Raw genomic sequence first — 17416 nt, 5'->3', positions numbered from 1 at the left:
CAACGCCGTTCACCCGCGCTTTCCCGTGTGCAACCCTGGTGCACGGTCCCCTCGTCTCGAGTGGGCCGCGAAGGAGAAAGAGGCCGGCACTGCGGTGGTCACCCGTGTGAAGATTCACGCCCTCGGACGACAGGGTACAGAGGAGGGCAGCGCGCGACCTCAGTGCTTGGAGGTAAGCCTGCCCCGTCTCACCTGCCCTGCGCTCGCTCGCTCACGCATTCTCGCCTGTCTCGCCCTCGTCGCTCGTTTCGCTCATGTCCGTGTCACCCACGTCGCGCACGTCGCCCGCGTCCCTCTTGTCTGCTTCGCCCACATCTCCCTCGCTGCCTTGCCCGCACTGCCCGTGTCGCCCACCTGGCCCATCTCGCCCTGCCCCGCGTCACCCACCTCGCCCTCGTTCTGGCCCGTCTCCCTCTTACCTGCTCGCCCTTGTACTTGCTCGTCTCGCCCTCGTCCACCTTGCCCTGGCGTCACCCACGTCGCTCTTGCCAGTCTCCCCCTCACGCGTGTCACCAACCTCGCCCACCTCGCCCTCGCCCGTCTCCCCCAGTCTCCCCCTCACACATTATCCACCTCGCATGCCTCACGTCAGCATCATCACCTGGTCAGCGTCGCCCACCTTAGCCTGTCTAACCCCCGCGTCGACGTCATCCCTTCCCCATATCGCTTGCGTCGCCTATCTTGCCCGCGTTCGCCCTCACGTCGGCTGCGTCTTGCCCCCACATCACCCACGTTCACCCCCTCGTCGCTCGCGCTGCGTCGCCCTGTGCGTCGTCCGTCTGCCCTCACGTTGTCTTTGTTCACCCACGTCTCGTCCCCGCGTGGCACTTTGCCCACCTCGCCCGTCGCGCCCGCGTCACCGTAGCATAGTACTTGTGTCCCTGCATTTAAATATATCTGCTTTGAGCTCTCCGAATGCGTGACTAGTCGTGTGATTATCATCTCTAAAGTGTGCCTATCTGTGTCTAATTGTGCTTATTGTTGCTAAACCCTGCCTAACTGTGTCTCTAACACATCTATTCATGCCCAAATCCCCGGAGTAGTGCATGGCTAATTGTTGAACTATTCTGTCTAACGGTGCGAATTCGCAGGGGACCGATCTAATTAGACACTAATCGATAATCCGCGCTAATGGCTGATAATCAGCTAAATTAGTGCCATTAGTGCGAATTCGCACTTTGGGGTTTTCCTGATGGACGGTGCTACTGGTCCAATTGCGAGGTGCCACTGCACCGAATACAGGAAGTAAATGACAGCCGCGATAGATATCTGTGACAGGAATAACACTTGCGAGACGATCGCCGTTGGCATTTCGACAGCGCAAGACCTTGTACATACCATGCGCTGGGTCTGGCTCTGTGAACGCCGTAAACCACTCAACGTAGGCGAGATGCTGCGGAGGCATTATTCGAGGGAAGAGAAAGTCACGCGCAGCCTTCGGGATGGTGAAAACCAGGCGAAGGCGACCCACACGGTACTCTGTCATGAAGAGTGGCGGCTCAACCGATGGTTCAGTGGATGAAAGCACTAAAACAACATACTGTGAATTCCCTGCATGCCATCGCTATCATCTTCCTTCACCAACACAGTATCAAATCTGCCCGGTACGACCCTCCCTCGCCTATCGATGCGCTCAGGACGCGCGTGCACGGCGTCCTGCAAGTCGTCCATAATCCTGACATGTTGCGCACTCGGTAGGTGGAACTTGATCTTGTGGTAGGCCGGTACCGTGTCGAAAGGAATGGACAGCCCCACGGAATGCTGCTCGATTTGGGCGTGGGTGAGTGTCGGATCGCGGAACGACACAATAAACCTGGCGAGAGCGTCACGGAAAAAAGGGGCACCATAAATGGCGGCACACGCCGTTCGGACTGACACCTGGCGTGCACTTGGCGTCTTAGGAAGATGGATGCGGGGCGAGCCGGATATCTGTGGTACAGGAGCTGGGGATAGACCAGGGGACGTTGACCTTGACGAGGAGCCGTCGCCGGAACTGGGGGCTTCGACGTCACAACGCCACGCAACGAAGGCGGCGTGACGCTGCATCTTCTCGCGGCGTTCGAGCCAAAGCGTCATCTGCGAAAAGACATCCTTGCGATTTGTGGCCCGGAAAGCATCCTTCGTGAGTTCGATGTGCAGTCTTTCCGTGTACTGCGTATCATAGTTGTCGGTAGTGCCAAAGAGAGTGATGGAGAAGGGGTAATGATCGAGGGAGTGGAGCTTGGGTATCTTGAAGTGGATCCGGATGCCGAGAGCGACGAAAATGTCCTTGTCATCGTGGAAGCTACGCAGTGCAGCCTTGAGAAGATCAAGACTATCTGACGTGTGCGACGGATACTGAGCCAAGTAGAGGAAGTCGAGGATAGAGCGGACAGCGCGCACAAGTCGAATCGGAGAGAACCCATCCCTAAGGGGAAGATCGACGATAAGTCCTAGAAGAAAACGACAGATCGCGGCGTGTTCCTTTCCCGTCACGCGTTGCAGACCTGTGATGCCGTTCATGAAGACGCGGATTTGGTGATTTGGAGGCATTCGACGGCACCGGGTGTCGATCTCTTCAGTGCCGTATGCAACCTTGAGCCACGAGATGACGTGTTTGACAACCCCTTGATGTAGCTGGTGTAGGATGTCTGGCGTGACGGAGCGGAAGATATTGACGAAAGGGAGGTGCTGCCAGTAGGGGAAAGCGACCGGCTTGATCCGTGCATTAGCACAGGCGTTGACGAACTCCCTTGGTGTTCCGGAGGTGGCGACGTCAAGCGCATCCAGAACCAAGTCGACGTCGCGACGGGGCCGGTTGGGATCTGTTGTGGCTCCGACGTCGTTGCGGTCAATGTCGCATTGAGGGCACTCCCCTGACTTGCAGCATGTTGTGAGAAGTTGCTCCGGGTAATCTCCGATGTGGACAGCGAGTATGGGATGGTTTCGTCGAACAACACCGTCACCACTCGCCATGTTGATGCCGTGCACACCAGCTTTCGAAGAGGTTTCAATATTTGTCCGAGGCATGCGTGATAGAGGTTCGCCTGGATGCGACTGCGGGCAGCCTTGATGGAGACATGCTCGAGTTTAGTGGTGGGGAGATATGCGAGCAGAATCTGTCCACGACGCGAAGGCTTGCGGCGAATATCCTTGGGGAGGTTGCCGATGGTGAGGTATACGGGATAGGCAGTTTTGTTGCCGAAGAGAGTGAGCTGCGTCTTGTCCGATGAGATGATGATAGGAATGATTGTACCCCTGCGCTTGATTCGATCGAGGGCCTTCTAGGTAGTAGACACATCTGCATGAGCTTGTGAACGAAAAACGAAGAAGAACACTGACGTACCTGGGTCTCCACCACATTTTCCGGTGTGCAGATCAAAGTACACTCGGATATCATGCTCTGGGTCGGCATAGTGCTTCTCTGGCTTGAAGACCAGCAGTCCGGTGAACTCCGGGTCGCCATAGAGCGCTCGAATACACTCGATGACGTCGCGGAAGAAGACTTCGAAAACTTCGCCAGCAACGAGTATCTCTTGACGTTTGAAACGAGGACGTGGCGACGAAAGCTGCGTGTCGATGATCTTATTCAGATCCCGTGAGTTCTTGAATGACAGCCCCAGACGGGAAGCCAGCTAGTTAAACAGACAATGTTCAGTTAATGGTAATAGACTCGCATAATGAGGGACGCACCCCTTCAATTTCGAGCAATTCCGTGACTGCCGTAGAGCCTGGTCCACGCATCTTCGCCCACATGGCCACCGCACAGTCGGTGAAAGAAAGGAAGGGCGCGTACGGATTGTTTGAGTTCTCGCCGCCGCTTTGAAGGGTGCTGCGGGTTTCCTGGTAGGTTGTTTGTTCCGGTTGAAGATGGATGGGTGAGCCGGCGAGGGCATCCGGGAATTGCACGACATGGGTTGTTGTGCGCAGAGCGTCTTGCACTCGCTGCTTCTTCCAGCGCTCTTCCCGTTGACGTGTGCGGGCATTAAGATCCTCTGGGTCGAGAGTGGAGTCGTCACCTATCTCGTCGTGGCTAGAGGATGAGTTACCCGCTCTTGAAGCTGGCACACGCTCCCATAGCCCTTCGGCATCAAAGTTGGCGGCATCTTCGTCGTCTGTGTCGTCGTCTGTGTCGTCCGACAGTTCGAGCTCGATGTTCTCATCGCCTGCAATGAAAGGATCTTCGCCCGCTGGTATTCGTCGTAGTCGTCCCAATCATAGTCTTTGTCTTCTCCGAACATGTCGCCTTGAAATCGGACCGCTTCCGCGTTCTCGCCGTCGCCGTCTGCATCAACCGGGCCTGGAGTGTCTTCTGGCTCGGACTGAAATTCCTCGAGCTATAGACGAATGGCGACACAAGCCGGATGTGTCGTTTTTTCAAGGTGCTTTGCGTATCCTTCTTGTCCGGTGAATGAGCGACCACAGCCTTCGCAAAATGCAGGCATATCGGAGGGGAATGCGAATGGTGATAGTGAGAACGTGGAGTTGGTGGAAGGATGCGTGGCTGGCTGAGCGCAAGCGCAAAGTGCTGCGAGTTGAGAGCAAAGGGGTTGTAATATAGCTAGTGGAGATGTCAGGGTAGGGTGGGGAGGAGGAGATCCGGTTCAAACTCACTGCAAGTCAGACTCAGGGTCAAAAACGCGCGGAGACTCCAAACTCCGCTGCCGACACAAGCGTGGGCCACTACTCTTGACCTGGCACACTCATCTCAGTATCCTTTCCCTACACCCCCACACCACTGCACCACCACTCACCAGTCAATCCTTTACCCCCTCGTTCATTCCATAATTTCACTCTTCATCATTCCTCCGAGTCGACCAATACCCTCTCGTTCAAAGTCGTCCTCAACACTTTAATCGACCCTGTGCAATTCTGTGATTAGATCCATGGCCCGCAGCACTCGACTGAAGCGCGTCCTCATTGCCTCAGACGAGGAAGGAGGTGGCAACGACGCAACACAGACGCGTTCGACGGACGACTTACCCAAGCCACTGTGTAAGTTCGGTGTAACAGTCTGTCGCAGCGTATCCGTAACATGCATTCCAGCTACACGAGCCTCGCATCAGTCCAAGGTCGATGCCCTTAAGAAGCGTGGTGTGTCAACTTGCTCACCATGCGTGTATCGAAGTTCATGTACTTGCTGGGTTTTCTTGTTTCAGTGTGGGCTCCCCTTATTCCGAAACTACCAAAGACTTCTAGATCATCGTTGAAGTCAGCCGTCACCACTCAGCAAGGTAAGAATATACGTGCCTTCTGTGTTGTGCCATAACTGACGAGATTAATGACGTCAAAGACGTCGTCTCTGAAAATACTGGTAAGACACATGCAAATAACACGAAGAAAGCAAGATCGTACAAGGCTCCCGTTATACTGGACCACAACAGTGACGGCGAGCCTGAACAGCCTCGCTCTCAACCTCGTCCCGGCTTGTTGAAGGCGCGAAGAGGTTTGCAGGCTGCGGAAACTCTGGAATATGAACCAGAGCGCGAGCAATCGGAATCGCCACCACCATTGCAATCGTCACGGCTGCCGCGAATGCATGCCGCTGAGGTCGTCGAGCAGGACGACAATGAGGCCGAAGGGAGCGATAGCGCGAATCAAGATGCGGCCCAAGGCTCCAGTGACGACAGCAACAGAGACAATGCGGATGACGAAGGCGAGATCGACGAAGGCGAGAACGGAGAAGGCGACTCGAGTGAAGATGATCTGGTGGAAAGAAACAACGAGAACCTGCGGCAGATTCTGCAGAACGAGGTGAGCGCGCGCTCGCGTAAATCCTCTCTCTCACCATTCTCACCACCTCTCCCTGCACCTCACTCCTTTCCTTAGACTGCTGAATGGGTTCACAATGAACTTGATCACAACCCCGACTTCCCCTCCCTCGACCCAGATCCCAGTTCAACCCCACCATCTTCCTATCGCAGTTCTCAACATGCCACAGCTCGCACCCGGGAGTCCGATATCACAACCAAGAAGCATTCTCGGAGCAGGACCAACCATATACCGCAGCGCAAGCCGGAGTCTCCCGGGGCCAGGATCCCCGATCGGAGGGGTCTGAAACGTACATTGCGGACGGATGAGTCGGGATCAGAGGGCGATAGTTATCGGACCAAGTCGAAGGTGAGTCTTCATTTCTTGCGATTCATACCCTGGATGAGTTCCAACACCATGTATCTGTTTCAGCCGCCGCGCAAGAAGACGAAAGTAAGTGTTCTGTTCATCTCTTGCGTCCCCCATATCAACGCCTACCAAAACCGCTCTGCCGAAGGTGTCTAATCCCAGCTCCAAGTCCCAATCGTCTCCCAAGAACGCCGGCAGTGCATCGCAACACGGGTCGGCTGGTTATGGTGCGCATATCTTTGACATCATCTCCGCTCTCACTGCAATTGATCTTCAGGTGTGACGCCGCGCAAGCCTGCATCGTCGAAAGGTTCACATTCGACCACGGCAACAGCAGCAAAGGTCAAAAATGCGAGTGGTGGGGCCTCGAAACGACCCCGGAGCCGAGTCGATGAGGTTCTTTTCATTCTATCTGGTGATTATCGCATTCTAACGCATCTACAGCAGCCAATATTCATCGACATACTGGACGACGATACCTCAGACGAACAGCGCACACACAAGAAGGCCAGATACGAAGAAAATTCTTCTTTGGAAGAGGTGTGTGTGTGTCCGTGTCGTCGCTGTGACAGATACTAATAAACCTGGCAAGGATATCGAGGATCAAGAGAGTATTGAACTTGTGCGCAGCAGCAGCGGTCATTACAACCTTCTGGAGCAACCACTGCGCGTGAAACGCGTTGCTGAGGGGGCGATCACTCAGATCGAGTACTACCTCGTACTGAAGAACGCGTTCCCAGACGGCCCCACGAAGTATAATGTCGCCATTCGCCAGATTCTCGTTAAGTGCGCAGAAGCCCTGGAGGACTGACGAATTGCAACAAGGATCAAGACCGATGCAAGCTACGCTAAGAAGATCGCTACAATTGTGAGTGTCAGTTCATCTGTCTAGTTTTTAGCTTGCAGATGACATGTTGACCACCAGCCCGCACAACGCATCCCGATCTTCCGTGGGAGAGTCAAATCCAACGTCACCGCACTCTCGGACGGTCTCTTCAATGTGGATAGTGAGGACGAGAAGAAGATCGACTGGCTCATTGAAAAGGATCGTTTCATTTACCGTTGCGATTACGAGGTGAGTTTCAGTTGGCACTCGATGTTCATGCTCCCGATTGCCTTGCACATCTTCCTTCCGCGCGCACCCTCCTCACGCGCACGCACCCTCCTCACACGCGCGCACTTCGCACTGCGTTCACGCTTGCATGTCCCGGCCTTTGCATGCGCACGTCCCACCGCGTCATACACGCTTGTGCATCATCTTCACGGCTCGCGCTCACACATTCGATCGGGTCGTGCACGCTTTCGCATCCCCCTCATGCACGTGCGTCCCGTTCATTGTTTATACACTCTGCTCGTACGCGTAACTGACTGCATTGTGCCAGAACAACATCGTGCACGGCGGAGAACCATTCAGTGATCCAATATTCGCAAAAATGCTTCGTCTGTCATTTTTCAAGAGGTCGTCACATATTGGATACGCAGTCATGGATTCGCTGTCCTCGTCGGTTGCCAGCAAGCCCGATGAGAAGGAGATCTCCGCACCGATGCTCGCACTTGTTGCCACAACGGTAAGCCCAGTCGTTATGGCCGTTCGCTTCAGATGGCTTATCGATGCGCAAGGTTTATGCAGGACTCCTGGACTTGAAAGCCGGCAAAGAGCAGGATTTCCGGGGGAACTTGTTTTCCGACAAGTATGACGACGTTATTGACGCTCTCAAGGAGATACGTGATCAGAACGTCATGAAGTACCACTCTCTCATGCACGACTTCTATCAGACAGTGACAACGTACGCTTTTGTAGCTCACATAGTCCTTGATACTGATGTTTTTCCTTCATAGATCTAGTGGTAGAGAGGGTCGATCCACTGCCCGCCGCTCGAACGCCAAGCAGACGTTCCTCGATGTCTCTGCTATGCGGGGGGGCTGAGTCGACCGCATCATTCTGGACAATCACCTCCCTCCTCCCCGGTCCCTATCCACGCTCTGCCGCTCGTCCACCCTCGTTTTGATCGCACCCTCGCTGCAGCCTGTCGTAGATTCTACTGTCCTCATATCCCACATGACTCTCAACCCTCTGCGCAGAGATCAACCTCATTTTAGCCATCCATGACATTATTATGCTCGCTACATATCGTCACTCACCCCCGTCTTGATCAACGATTATATCTGCTACTTTAATCTCTTGCTTTGCTAATGCATCTAATTTGGTTCAAGTAAATGTCTTCGGTGTGACTAATGCATTCCATCTAGTGACTATTGATATATAATGCGGCAATAAGCGCACAACAGTCGCTCTAACTTCGTAATAACCACACTAATCTGGTGTCTAGTATAGTGCATACACCCTTCCGTGAGTACCAATCAGTGCCTTCATTTGCACCAATTAGATGTGTTGTTTAGGGTACTGCAAACACCCTTCCATAAGTACCAATTAGTACCTCCATTCGCACTAATTAGAGATCCAATGTCTAATTAGTCTAGGGGGTACTCCAATTACTGCTAACCAACTAATGGTCTAATTTATATCTCATTAGTGCTAGTTATGTGTAATTTGCAAGGTGGGGTTTTCCTGATGTTAATGGGCGTATAACGAACTGGAGGTCAGACGCTGGAGGCGAATATACCTCCGACGCTTTCGTCAACATGTTGCGCGATGAAGGGATCAAAATCCAACAAAGCGCACCTCATACACCAAAACAGAACGGACGCGCAGAGCGCTTCAACCGCACTGTCATGGAAAAGGCTGAAGCTATGCGTCATGACGCTTGCTTACCTGATTCATGGTGGGAGTTTGCGATAGAACACGCAACTCACGTCTACAATCGCACCCCGATACGTAGGCACGACTGGGTCACGCCATACGAAGTGGTGTACAGCGAGAAGCCGCGAGTTGATCACCTTCGCGTATTCGGCTGTGGGGCATATGTTCATCTGCCTGAAGACGTTCGTCAGAACAAGCTCTCACCTAGATCTGAGCTTATGACTTACATTGGCAACCCCGACGGCGTGAACGGCTTCAAATTCATGCGCTCACCCAACAATATTGTGTTTACTGGGACATCAGCGCTTTTCGACGAGCACTCGTTCCCACGATGCCCCGGCTACAATAAGCGAGGCACTACACCGGTCGGACGACCGTATAAACAACCCACCGTCAGCGACGAAATATTGTCGGATGATGAAGACGACGCACCTGCACCACGTCGTGCTCCCACAACCGCAGAAAGGAGACAGGATGGGCAGCAGAATGTTGCGCCACCGCAGCAAGGGGGAGTCGAACCCGACCTTCCACCCTCGCGCGATCCTAGTCCGCCGCCACAGCGACCGGCTGCTGAACGTAAGGATAAGCAGCGCGCGAAAGCGCCGCAGCAACCTACGCGAAAAAGCACGCGTGAGCGGAAAGTACCAGTTCGCCCAGGAAACGTCTATGGGGAGTCACGAGACCCCATCAAGACTTACCAAGAGATTGAGAAAGAGAGTACATGGAAGAAGATGGTTGGAGAAAATGCGAGTCACCATCGTAATCCCAATCAGCAAGTGGAAGCGCATAATACCGGAAATGCTGCTCCGAACGCACCTTCAAATGTGGAACAACCCTCTCTTGAATCATCCTCCTCGGACGAGTCGTCTGAAGTCGACGACCTACTGTTGGCACAGCTGTGCCGCGAAGGGGAGTGGAGTTATTAAACTATCTCGCAGCGAAAGCTGTACCACCAGATAGTACTCCCGATCCGTCAAACGTCCGAAACTGGACGCTCCGTGACATCGCTCGCTTACCTAAAGACGAGCAAGAAGAATGGAAAGCGGCCTGCCGCGAGGAGCTGGAAGACCTCAAGCGCAGGGATGTATTCGAACTTGTCGACCGCCCGAAAGGCCGCAAGGTTGTCAAGAACCGCTGGGTATTCGACATCAAACCAGATGGTCGAAAGAGAGCCCGATTAGTCGCAAAGGGCTACTCACAGACTGAACTTGAAGACTTCTTCAAGGTTTTCTCTCCCGTCGTACGCTACGAGACCGTCAGACTGATCCTCGCGCTCTGTGCGCTCGAAGATTGGTTCATGACTGGACTTGATGTGCGGAAGGCTTACCTATACGGCGAGCTAGACGAAGAGATATACATGGAGCAGCCCGAAGGATTCAAAATCCGAGGGCATGAGCACCAAGTATTCATACTACTTCGTGCGCTCTACGGACTTAAGCAAGCGGGCTTAGCGTGGTGGCGCGCCCTCTGCGAGTCCATGGTAGAGTTCGGATTCATCCGACTCTCCACCGATGCTGGTTTATTCCTATATAAACATAGCGACGGACGCATTGTACTCGTCATCATCTATGTTGACGATGCGCTCTTCTGCGGAAAGGACAAGGCGCTCGTGCTCGAACTCAAGGAGAAGTTCATGAAGCGCTGGGAGTGCCGCGACCTTGGCGAGACCAAGGAGTTCCTCCGCATGACGATCAGACGCGACGGCCGCAAGATCCATCTGGATCAATGCGCCTACCTCAAATCCGTCCTTAAGCGCTGCAAGATGGTGAACGCAAAATCCAAGCCCACACCTCTACCAGCTGGGTACATTCCTGAACCCAACGACCAGCCTGTGAACCTCGAGCGTCGCGCTGAGTTCCAAATGGTCATCGGATCGCTTCTATACCTCATGCTCGGCACGCGCCCAGACATCTCGTTCGCAGTTACCAAGCTAGCGCAATACGCCGCTAACCCATCTGAAGATCACCTGACCAAGGCCAAGTACATCTGCCGTTACCTTGTCGGCACTCAATCGTACTCTATGGTCTACGACGGCGACTCGGGGCTTGGCATGGTCGCTTTTGTCGACTCCGACTGGGGCACTGATCCTACAACTCGCCGCTCTCAAACTGGATACCTCGTCAAGATGGCTAACGCCGCCTTCTCCTGGCAGTCACGAGCGCAGAACACTGTCTCGCACTCTGTCACCGAGTCCGAGTATATGGCTGTAGACGACGCTGGACGTCAAATCGTCTATTCGCGCAACGTCCTCGAGGAGATCTATTACTTCCTCGAGCCTGTACCGCTCTCTAGCGATAATCAGGGTGCTATCTTCCTCGCCTCGAACCCAGTCACTGAGAAGCGCACCAAGCACATCGACATTCGCTATCATTATATACGCGAGATCATCGAAGCGAAGAAGGTTGAATTATTCTATATTCAAGGCGAAGATAACCCCGCCGACCTCTTCACCAAGAACCTGGGGCCTGACAAGTTCCTCAAGTTCCGCCCTCTTCTAGGGCTTGTATTCCACCCTTAGGCCTCTGTCTTACTTCGCTGATGCGCCTTTATTACGGCTGCTCAGCGAGGGGGGTGTTGAACGCGGTAAGTACACCGCGGACTACGCGTGAGAACGCTCGGCATACTCGGCCACGGGCCGCCGAGCGGCTCGGCTTACCTAAGAGCGTCTAGCCGTATGGCGCGCTCTACGGAACGCCACTGCATGGCATGCACGTCTCCGATCGTGCATCCCCCGTTCCAGAGAGCTATCTCTAGCTACTCTATGATACCGTAGTGTAGCCCCGTTTCTTTGCTCTCGTTTCAGCCTCTCTCGTGTACTGTACAGTAGCACCAGCCACTCGTTCGTACCCTGTATATATACCAGAGTATCCCGGCCTGCTAATACACAGTTCCTTTTACTACTACACTAAGTGCGAGACCTCGAACAGGCTCTACTAAGCTACAGGTGAGATGTCGCGCCCACTAGCGTGAGGCTACCGTCTCAACAGGTGAGTAACCTTGGACGGTCCCCCCATCGGACGCGAGGAAGGCGTGCGCAGCGCCTTGGGAGCGAAGCGAGCCGCGAACCTTCCGCTGCTCCGAGTCCACGCACCCCGTGAACGAACCCGTCGTGCATGACGCCAAGTCCGGATGAACGGCTCCTCCCTTTCGACGCACCGTAGTCGCCGACCTGCTGCCCGCGGACGAGCCGCAGCGAACCGGCACAGTCCCCCGCTGTCCTTGGTTTCCTCTGGACTCTGGAGTCCGGGTGCGCCGGACAAGGGCCTACGCGCCCTCCCGGAGCAAGCGAGCCTCCGGAGGCCGCCACGTTCGCCGAGCGGCAAGCATTCCAAATACCGCTGAGACGGGGGAGTGGCGACCGCCCGCCGCGCGTCCGGCTGCGTTCGCACGACCGTAGGCTTGTAACGGGGAGGTCGATGCTTGTCGAGAACGCATGCCGGATGGCGGCCAGGGTCGGCCGGGGGCTAAGTGGGCACGTCAGAAATAGACACAGCCCAGGCGTCCGGGGTGGGAGGCGGGAGGCGCACCTGGACTTCTGGAGGGATTGGCTGCGAGCGCCCGCCACGAAGGGTGCCGCTGAGGCTGAAGCTCAAAGTTCGGGCATGGCCGGTGCGCGCACGGCCCCGCGCGCCACCGCGCCAGTCGATGATCCATGGAGGCAGCTGCCGTGCAGCACCTGTGGACGCGGGCGGTGAGCTCGGACGGGACTGGAAGGGTGGAATCGAAAGTGGTGGATCCAGGAGCGCGTCCGGTTCGTCAGGGAGCGAGCGCGAGCCTTGGACGCGAGATGCACCACGAACATACCGGGCGATGAACGATGGTCAGTCGCACCGGGCGAGCAAAATTAGCGTTCTGGGTGCCCGTCGCCACGTCCGTCGTCGGTCCTCCAATGCATGCAGCGACGCGCTGACGGTGGACGCGATCGCGGCCGCGGATGCATCGCGCACACCGCATCGACCCGCATCACGGAGATACGCGCACAAATGGCTCGTCGCTGTGCTGACGGCGAGGGGGGCGGATGCAAATCGCCATGGAGAACGGGGCCAGCAGCGGCGGAGAGGGCGCGCGGCACGTGAGCGTGCGTTGGCGGACGGCAGCATCAACAGTCAGCGCATCTCCCGTCCCCTGCATCTCGCGTCTCGAGATCGCGTCACGGTGCTTGGTGTGTGCGTGCTGCGCGGGCTCCAAACGCAGACACAGATCAGGGGGACTCGTCAGGAAATCAAGATCTCCCCCGCGCGCCCGTGCGCGGTGTCGCGGGCGACGGGGAGGCCCGACGGCCAGTGGGCGGTGGCAGATTTGGGTTGATTTGGGAGAGAATGGATGCGGGTCTGGGTGTAGCGCTGCTGCGCAGCCTCGACGTAGTCGATCCATCTGCCACACACGGACGTGGACAGGCTCGAGCTCGGGGAGGGAAGGCGGACGTACGGGGCCACGCGTGATGACGAGGACGCAGACCAGAGAACTCACACGACGTGCAACGGACGGGACTCCACGGAAACGAGGCGTGCATGGGGGAGCGACTGTGCAATGAGGGGGCTTGGAGGGAATCCTCGCCGGGCGGAGCGGAGTCGCTGATGGCGGGCGATAAGGGAGGCTTACAGGAATTAAGCTCGAACTCAAACTCCCCGGCTTTGGACACGTCCGAGCATGGACGCGACGACGGCGCAGCGACGTGTCCTAGCCTGTACCGGCTTTGGCTTCATTGCGCAGAGAGGAAGCAGAAAGCGAACGAGGAGCTGATGACGACTGAGCAGGCTCTTATTACCGCCACCAAGAGCTGGGGGCGCGCGAGGACAATGCAGAAAGCGAGCAAAGCAAAGAAGCCAGATGTGTGTGGAGGCGACTGGGAGCCGCGTGCATTCGGCGATGCGGGGGCAGGCTCAAGCGGTCTACGTTCGGTGGACGGGAGCGAGCGGGGCGGGCGCGCACAGCCGCGGCAGTGATTGTGGTCGCAGGCGGTGAAGAGGCGCGCACGCGACCTGCCTATTCCGCGCGCGAAGGTCATGCGTTCCTAGGAATCGTGGCTGAGAAGCCTGCGTGGAATTCGTACGAAGAGTCAGTGCGGGTTGACTCACCTTCCGTCCCCGGGGCGGGGCAGCGCTGTCGGCGACCCAGACGGGAAGGGCGCGAGTCTGTGCATAGTCGGTGCGCCCGCCGTGGAGGCGATTCGCTCCCGCCGCAGGCAGACGCGCGCCAGATCCCGCCCCTTAAGATACGTTGTCACCGTCCGCTTCACAGCAACAGTCCATCCTCCTACAACGCCAACCCGAACTCTTCATAAGGCCCCGCCATCCACCCTGCCAGCCAACTTCTCCTCCTCCTCCCACCCCCACCACCACCTCGCCGTGCCTCTCCACCCCGCTCTCCGCCACTCCGAGTCCCACCAGCGCCGTCCAACCATGCCAGGCAAACACGTCCACTTCGTCGACGTCCCTTCGCCGTCGACCACCAACTCGACCCTCTCCAACTCTCCGGGGCCCATGACGCCCCCGCAGCTGTACTACTCCCCGCTGCACGGCACCAAGGTCATGTACGCGCCCTCTTCCTCCCCGCGCCCCGCCACACACTCCGTCGCACTCCACCCCCTCCTCGCCCGCGCGCCCTCCGGCACGCCCCTCAACTGGGACCTCGCGCTCCCCGCCGAGTCCGCGCGCCCGAACGTCCCCGGCCTGCCCTCGCGCATCACCGACAAGGTCGTGTGCGAGCCCGCGACGCACCCCGCGCTCCCGACGCTCGCCGTCGTCTGCGACTTCCTCCCCTGGACGCTCACCATCACCCCGACGCCGCACGCGCTCTGGGCGGCGCCGTACGTGACCGTCGGCGACGTCCTCCACGCGCTCTACCGCGCGCTGCGCCTCGGCGTGTCCGACCCCGAGCTCGCCGTGCTCGAGCCCGGCCAGCAGGACCGCGTGCGCGACGCGTACGTGCGCCGCTACCGCCGCGCGCCCGCGGGCGAGCGCGAGCAGGAGAAGGCCAAGTCGATCAAGCGCGTCGACTTCCTCCGCGACCACCGCGCGTTCCTCGGGCTCGCGCCCGTCCCCGGCGGGCTCCCCGCGAAGGGCCTCGTGCCCGGCGCGGTGTGGGCGCTGCACGTCGCGCGCTCGCCGTGAGCTGGACGCCACTCGAGACCCAACGCCCCGCCCGCCTCGCCGTCGCCCCATATCCTCTTCGCCTTCGCCCTCGAGCCACAGCCCGCCCGCGGTGCAGCGCACCCGCGGTTCGGACTCTCGCAGCGCACGTTGATCCCAGCATCCCAGGACCCCCGATCCCCTCTATGCGCGCATCTACCGGACTGCCTCCTTCCCGCCCCCGTACCGTGTACCAATACCCGTTTGAGATACCAGCCCCCTCCCCATCGGCGTCGAGACGGCGCGGGGAGTCCCCTCCCCACGTCCGTAGAATATATAACAAAAGAAATGTACTGTACCTTAGCCCCCCCATCTCCTGCATCGTACCGCATACACCCAGCATAAACACATAACATAGCCCCCTACTGTACCGTTACACCCGCACTCGTACTCGCCCCGGACTCCCCCCCTCATATGCATCTCCTCTCTCCTCTGGACCCATTTGTTCTCCGGTTCCGTGTTGTTATTCCCATCCGCACCACATCCCCCTTCACGCCCCTTCTACGCCTCCTCTTACGACGGTTGCCAGACGACGACACGTACTTTCACGATTTGGGAATGCCGTTAACGTTCCTCGACGCTCTCAATGCGACGACCCTTAGCCTTACCCACACCTGGTGTGCTCGCGCGAGTGATGGTGTGATTCGATCTCCCGGCCGCGCCCTCTGGTTGGACGCGGGTCCTCGTTCGAGCGCGCTCCGCCTCCGCGCTGCGACTTCAAGCTTTCAAGTTCAAGCTGCTGCCGTCGTCGTCGTGCGGAACTGCCCCGTGACCCAAGAAGGCACTGGCTCTCGCCCTCCCTCGCCCCGCCGTCGCCCCCTCAGATCTAGAGGTCTGGTCTGACCCCGACGTCGTCCGTCGTCCGTCGTCCGTCGCCGCGCCTGAGCCGCTGCGATCGCCCGGCGCCCGGGGCTGCGCCGTCCGTGCCCCCGGACTCCGGCGCCCGGGGTCGCGAGAGCCCGCGAAAGGCAAGCCTGTGGCCTTTTGCGGCGGCTTCGATCTCCGGGTGACGTCACCGAGCCTGCGAGGGCGTCGCTCCGTTTCACGTTCTGAGTTCTGATGCGTCGATATCTGCGTCCGACGCCTCGTGTTCGCTCGCGCGCCGACCGCTATGGTGCGTGCGCGGTGTGATGCCGCTGGGTCGATGACGTCGGTGCGAAGTCGCGGATCGTTGTGTTTCAGTGCGCGGGGGCACGCGGATTGAACGGAAATCGAGAACGCTATGTACTAGGAGGTAGGATGGACTTTGCTACCTGCTTCCGCGAAGAAGTATAGTGTGCCAGCGACAAGCTCACACACCGACATCGAAATGGCTCGCCGTCTGGCCACCCATCGAAGGCTCCAAGGAAGAGTCGGACGAACTGAAACGTCCTCAGTGGCACTTCCGCCTTCGTGCCTTCGTCATCTTGCTGTGCGTTCGCACCCCCCGACTTGCGTGCATGGCCGCGAGGAACGGGATTCCACGCGCCCCCACCCCCAAAGTTGCGCACGTATGGCGCGCGCGCATGCACATCGAGGGTCTGAACTCCCGGCCCGGCCCAATCCGATACGCATCTGACACCCGCTCCGAGGACGTCGACAATTTGCATCGAGGGTGTCGATCGCCGCCGCGTGCGCGTCGCGTGGCGGGCGTCGCCAGCACCGACCTCGGGGCGGATGTGCTCTCGAGCGGACCCCGGGCCACTCGTGCGCACTGCGATGCGCGGGTATGTATGTCACGGACTCTCGGGGCCGCGTCGCGCCTGATCGGCGTCGACACGAGGCGCGCGAGCCTCGATCGAGGTCGCGCTTGGGCTTGGGCTCAGGGCAGCTGCGCGCGCCGCTTGGTGGTTGTGGGCGTGCGCGTCGGCCCTCGGGTGACGTCTGGGGCTGGGGCGAGCGGCCAGTGTGATCCGAGACGGAGGCGAGGACACGCGGTGGAGGGGGAACCACCCCGGGCACGAGGCACGCGGCGGGGTCGGGATTGCTTAGCGCTGAGCGGCGGCGCATGCTCTTGTTCAGGCCTTCAGGGAAGGCTCCGTGCGCCGCGGTTCAAAGTTTACGTTTAAATCCGGGGTGAGAGCGGAGACGAGCAAAGCAGAGGACGGGATCCGAAGGAAGCGCGCTCGCTCTTCGTTCTCGCGTTTCGCGGGCTGCGCGCGCGGCGCGTGCTCTGCGCCCCCGCAACCCGGTTCCCGACGCTTCGGAGGACTTGGTTCTCGCTGCGGCGAGACCGGGCGCACACGCAGGCGTCGAGAAAGGCAAGGAGCGGGTGCGGGCACACATATGGTCGTGTGACGGCCGAGCTCGGACTCGCGAGCTTCGGACCCTGTACTTACGTGCTGCGCTCGCCCGCGCCCGCGACGCAACCTCCGCCCGGGCGCGGACAAGGGACGGGCACGTGTCGCTTCCTGAGCCCATCGATGCGCACCGACATCCAGAACAG

The 17416-nt window shown here is 58.2% G+C and overlaps 3 protein-coding genes across 3 annotated transcripts; 2 read left to right on the top strand and 1 right to left on the bottom strand.

The window, feature by feature from the left end:
• Window positions 1-1111: 1111 nt before the first annotated feature.
• Window positions 1112-4220, bottom strand: BXZ73DRAFT_91440 (uncharacterized protein; the record flags this gene model as incomplete). The annotated part of the gene is made up of 11 exons (XM_048025972.1): window positions 1112-1135; window positions 1199-1479; window positions 1542-1943; window positions 2013-2616; window positions 2641-2670; window positions 2692-2947; window positions 2971-3242; window positions 3279-3280; window positions 3326-3614; window positions 3673-3789; window positions 4029-4220. The coding sequence occupies 11 exons, from the start codon at window positions 4218-4220 to the stop codon at window positions 1112-1114; spliced, it is 2469 nt and encodes an 822-aa protein (XP_047875274.1).
• A 1294-nt stretch (window positions 4221-5514) lies between these two features.
• On the top strand, window positions 5515-8026 carry BXZ73DRAFT_103840 (uncharacterized protein; the record flags this gene model as incomplete). The annotated part of the gene is made up of 10 exons (XM_048015708.1): window positions 5515-5733; window positions 5809-6099; window positions 6163-6183; window positions 6544-6639; window positions 6692-6885; window positions 6925-6967; window positions 7025-7174; window positions 7482-7667; window positions 7720-7886; window positions 7939-8026. 10 exons carry the CDS (start codon window positions 5515-5517, stop codon window positions 8024-8026), a joined length of 1455 nt encoding a protein of 484 aa, XP_047875273.1.
• Window positions 8027-14262: 6236 nt separating this feature from the next.
• On the top strand, window positions 14263-14973 carry BXZ73DRAFT_50961 (uncharacterized protein; the record flags this gene model as incomplete). Its single annotated transcript, XM_048020534.1, has 1 exon — window positions 14263-14973. The coding sequence occupies one exon, from the start codon at window positions 14263-14265 to the stop codon at window positions 14971-14973; it is 711 nt and encodes a 236-aa protein (XP_047875272.1).
• Window positions 14974-17416: the final 2443 nt, after the last annotated feature.

The sequence above is a fragment of the Epithele typhae genome (assembly GCF_022376455.1).
Source record: "Epithele typhae strain CBS 203.58 chromosome Unknown BXZ73scaffold_45, whole genome shotgun sequence".
Taxonomy (NCBI): domain Eukaryota; kingdom Fungi; phylum Basidiomycota; class Agaricomycetes; order Polyporales; family Epitheliaceae; genus Epithele; species Epithele typhae.
This window is presented reverse-complemented; position numbering and strand designations above follow the sequence as displayed.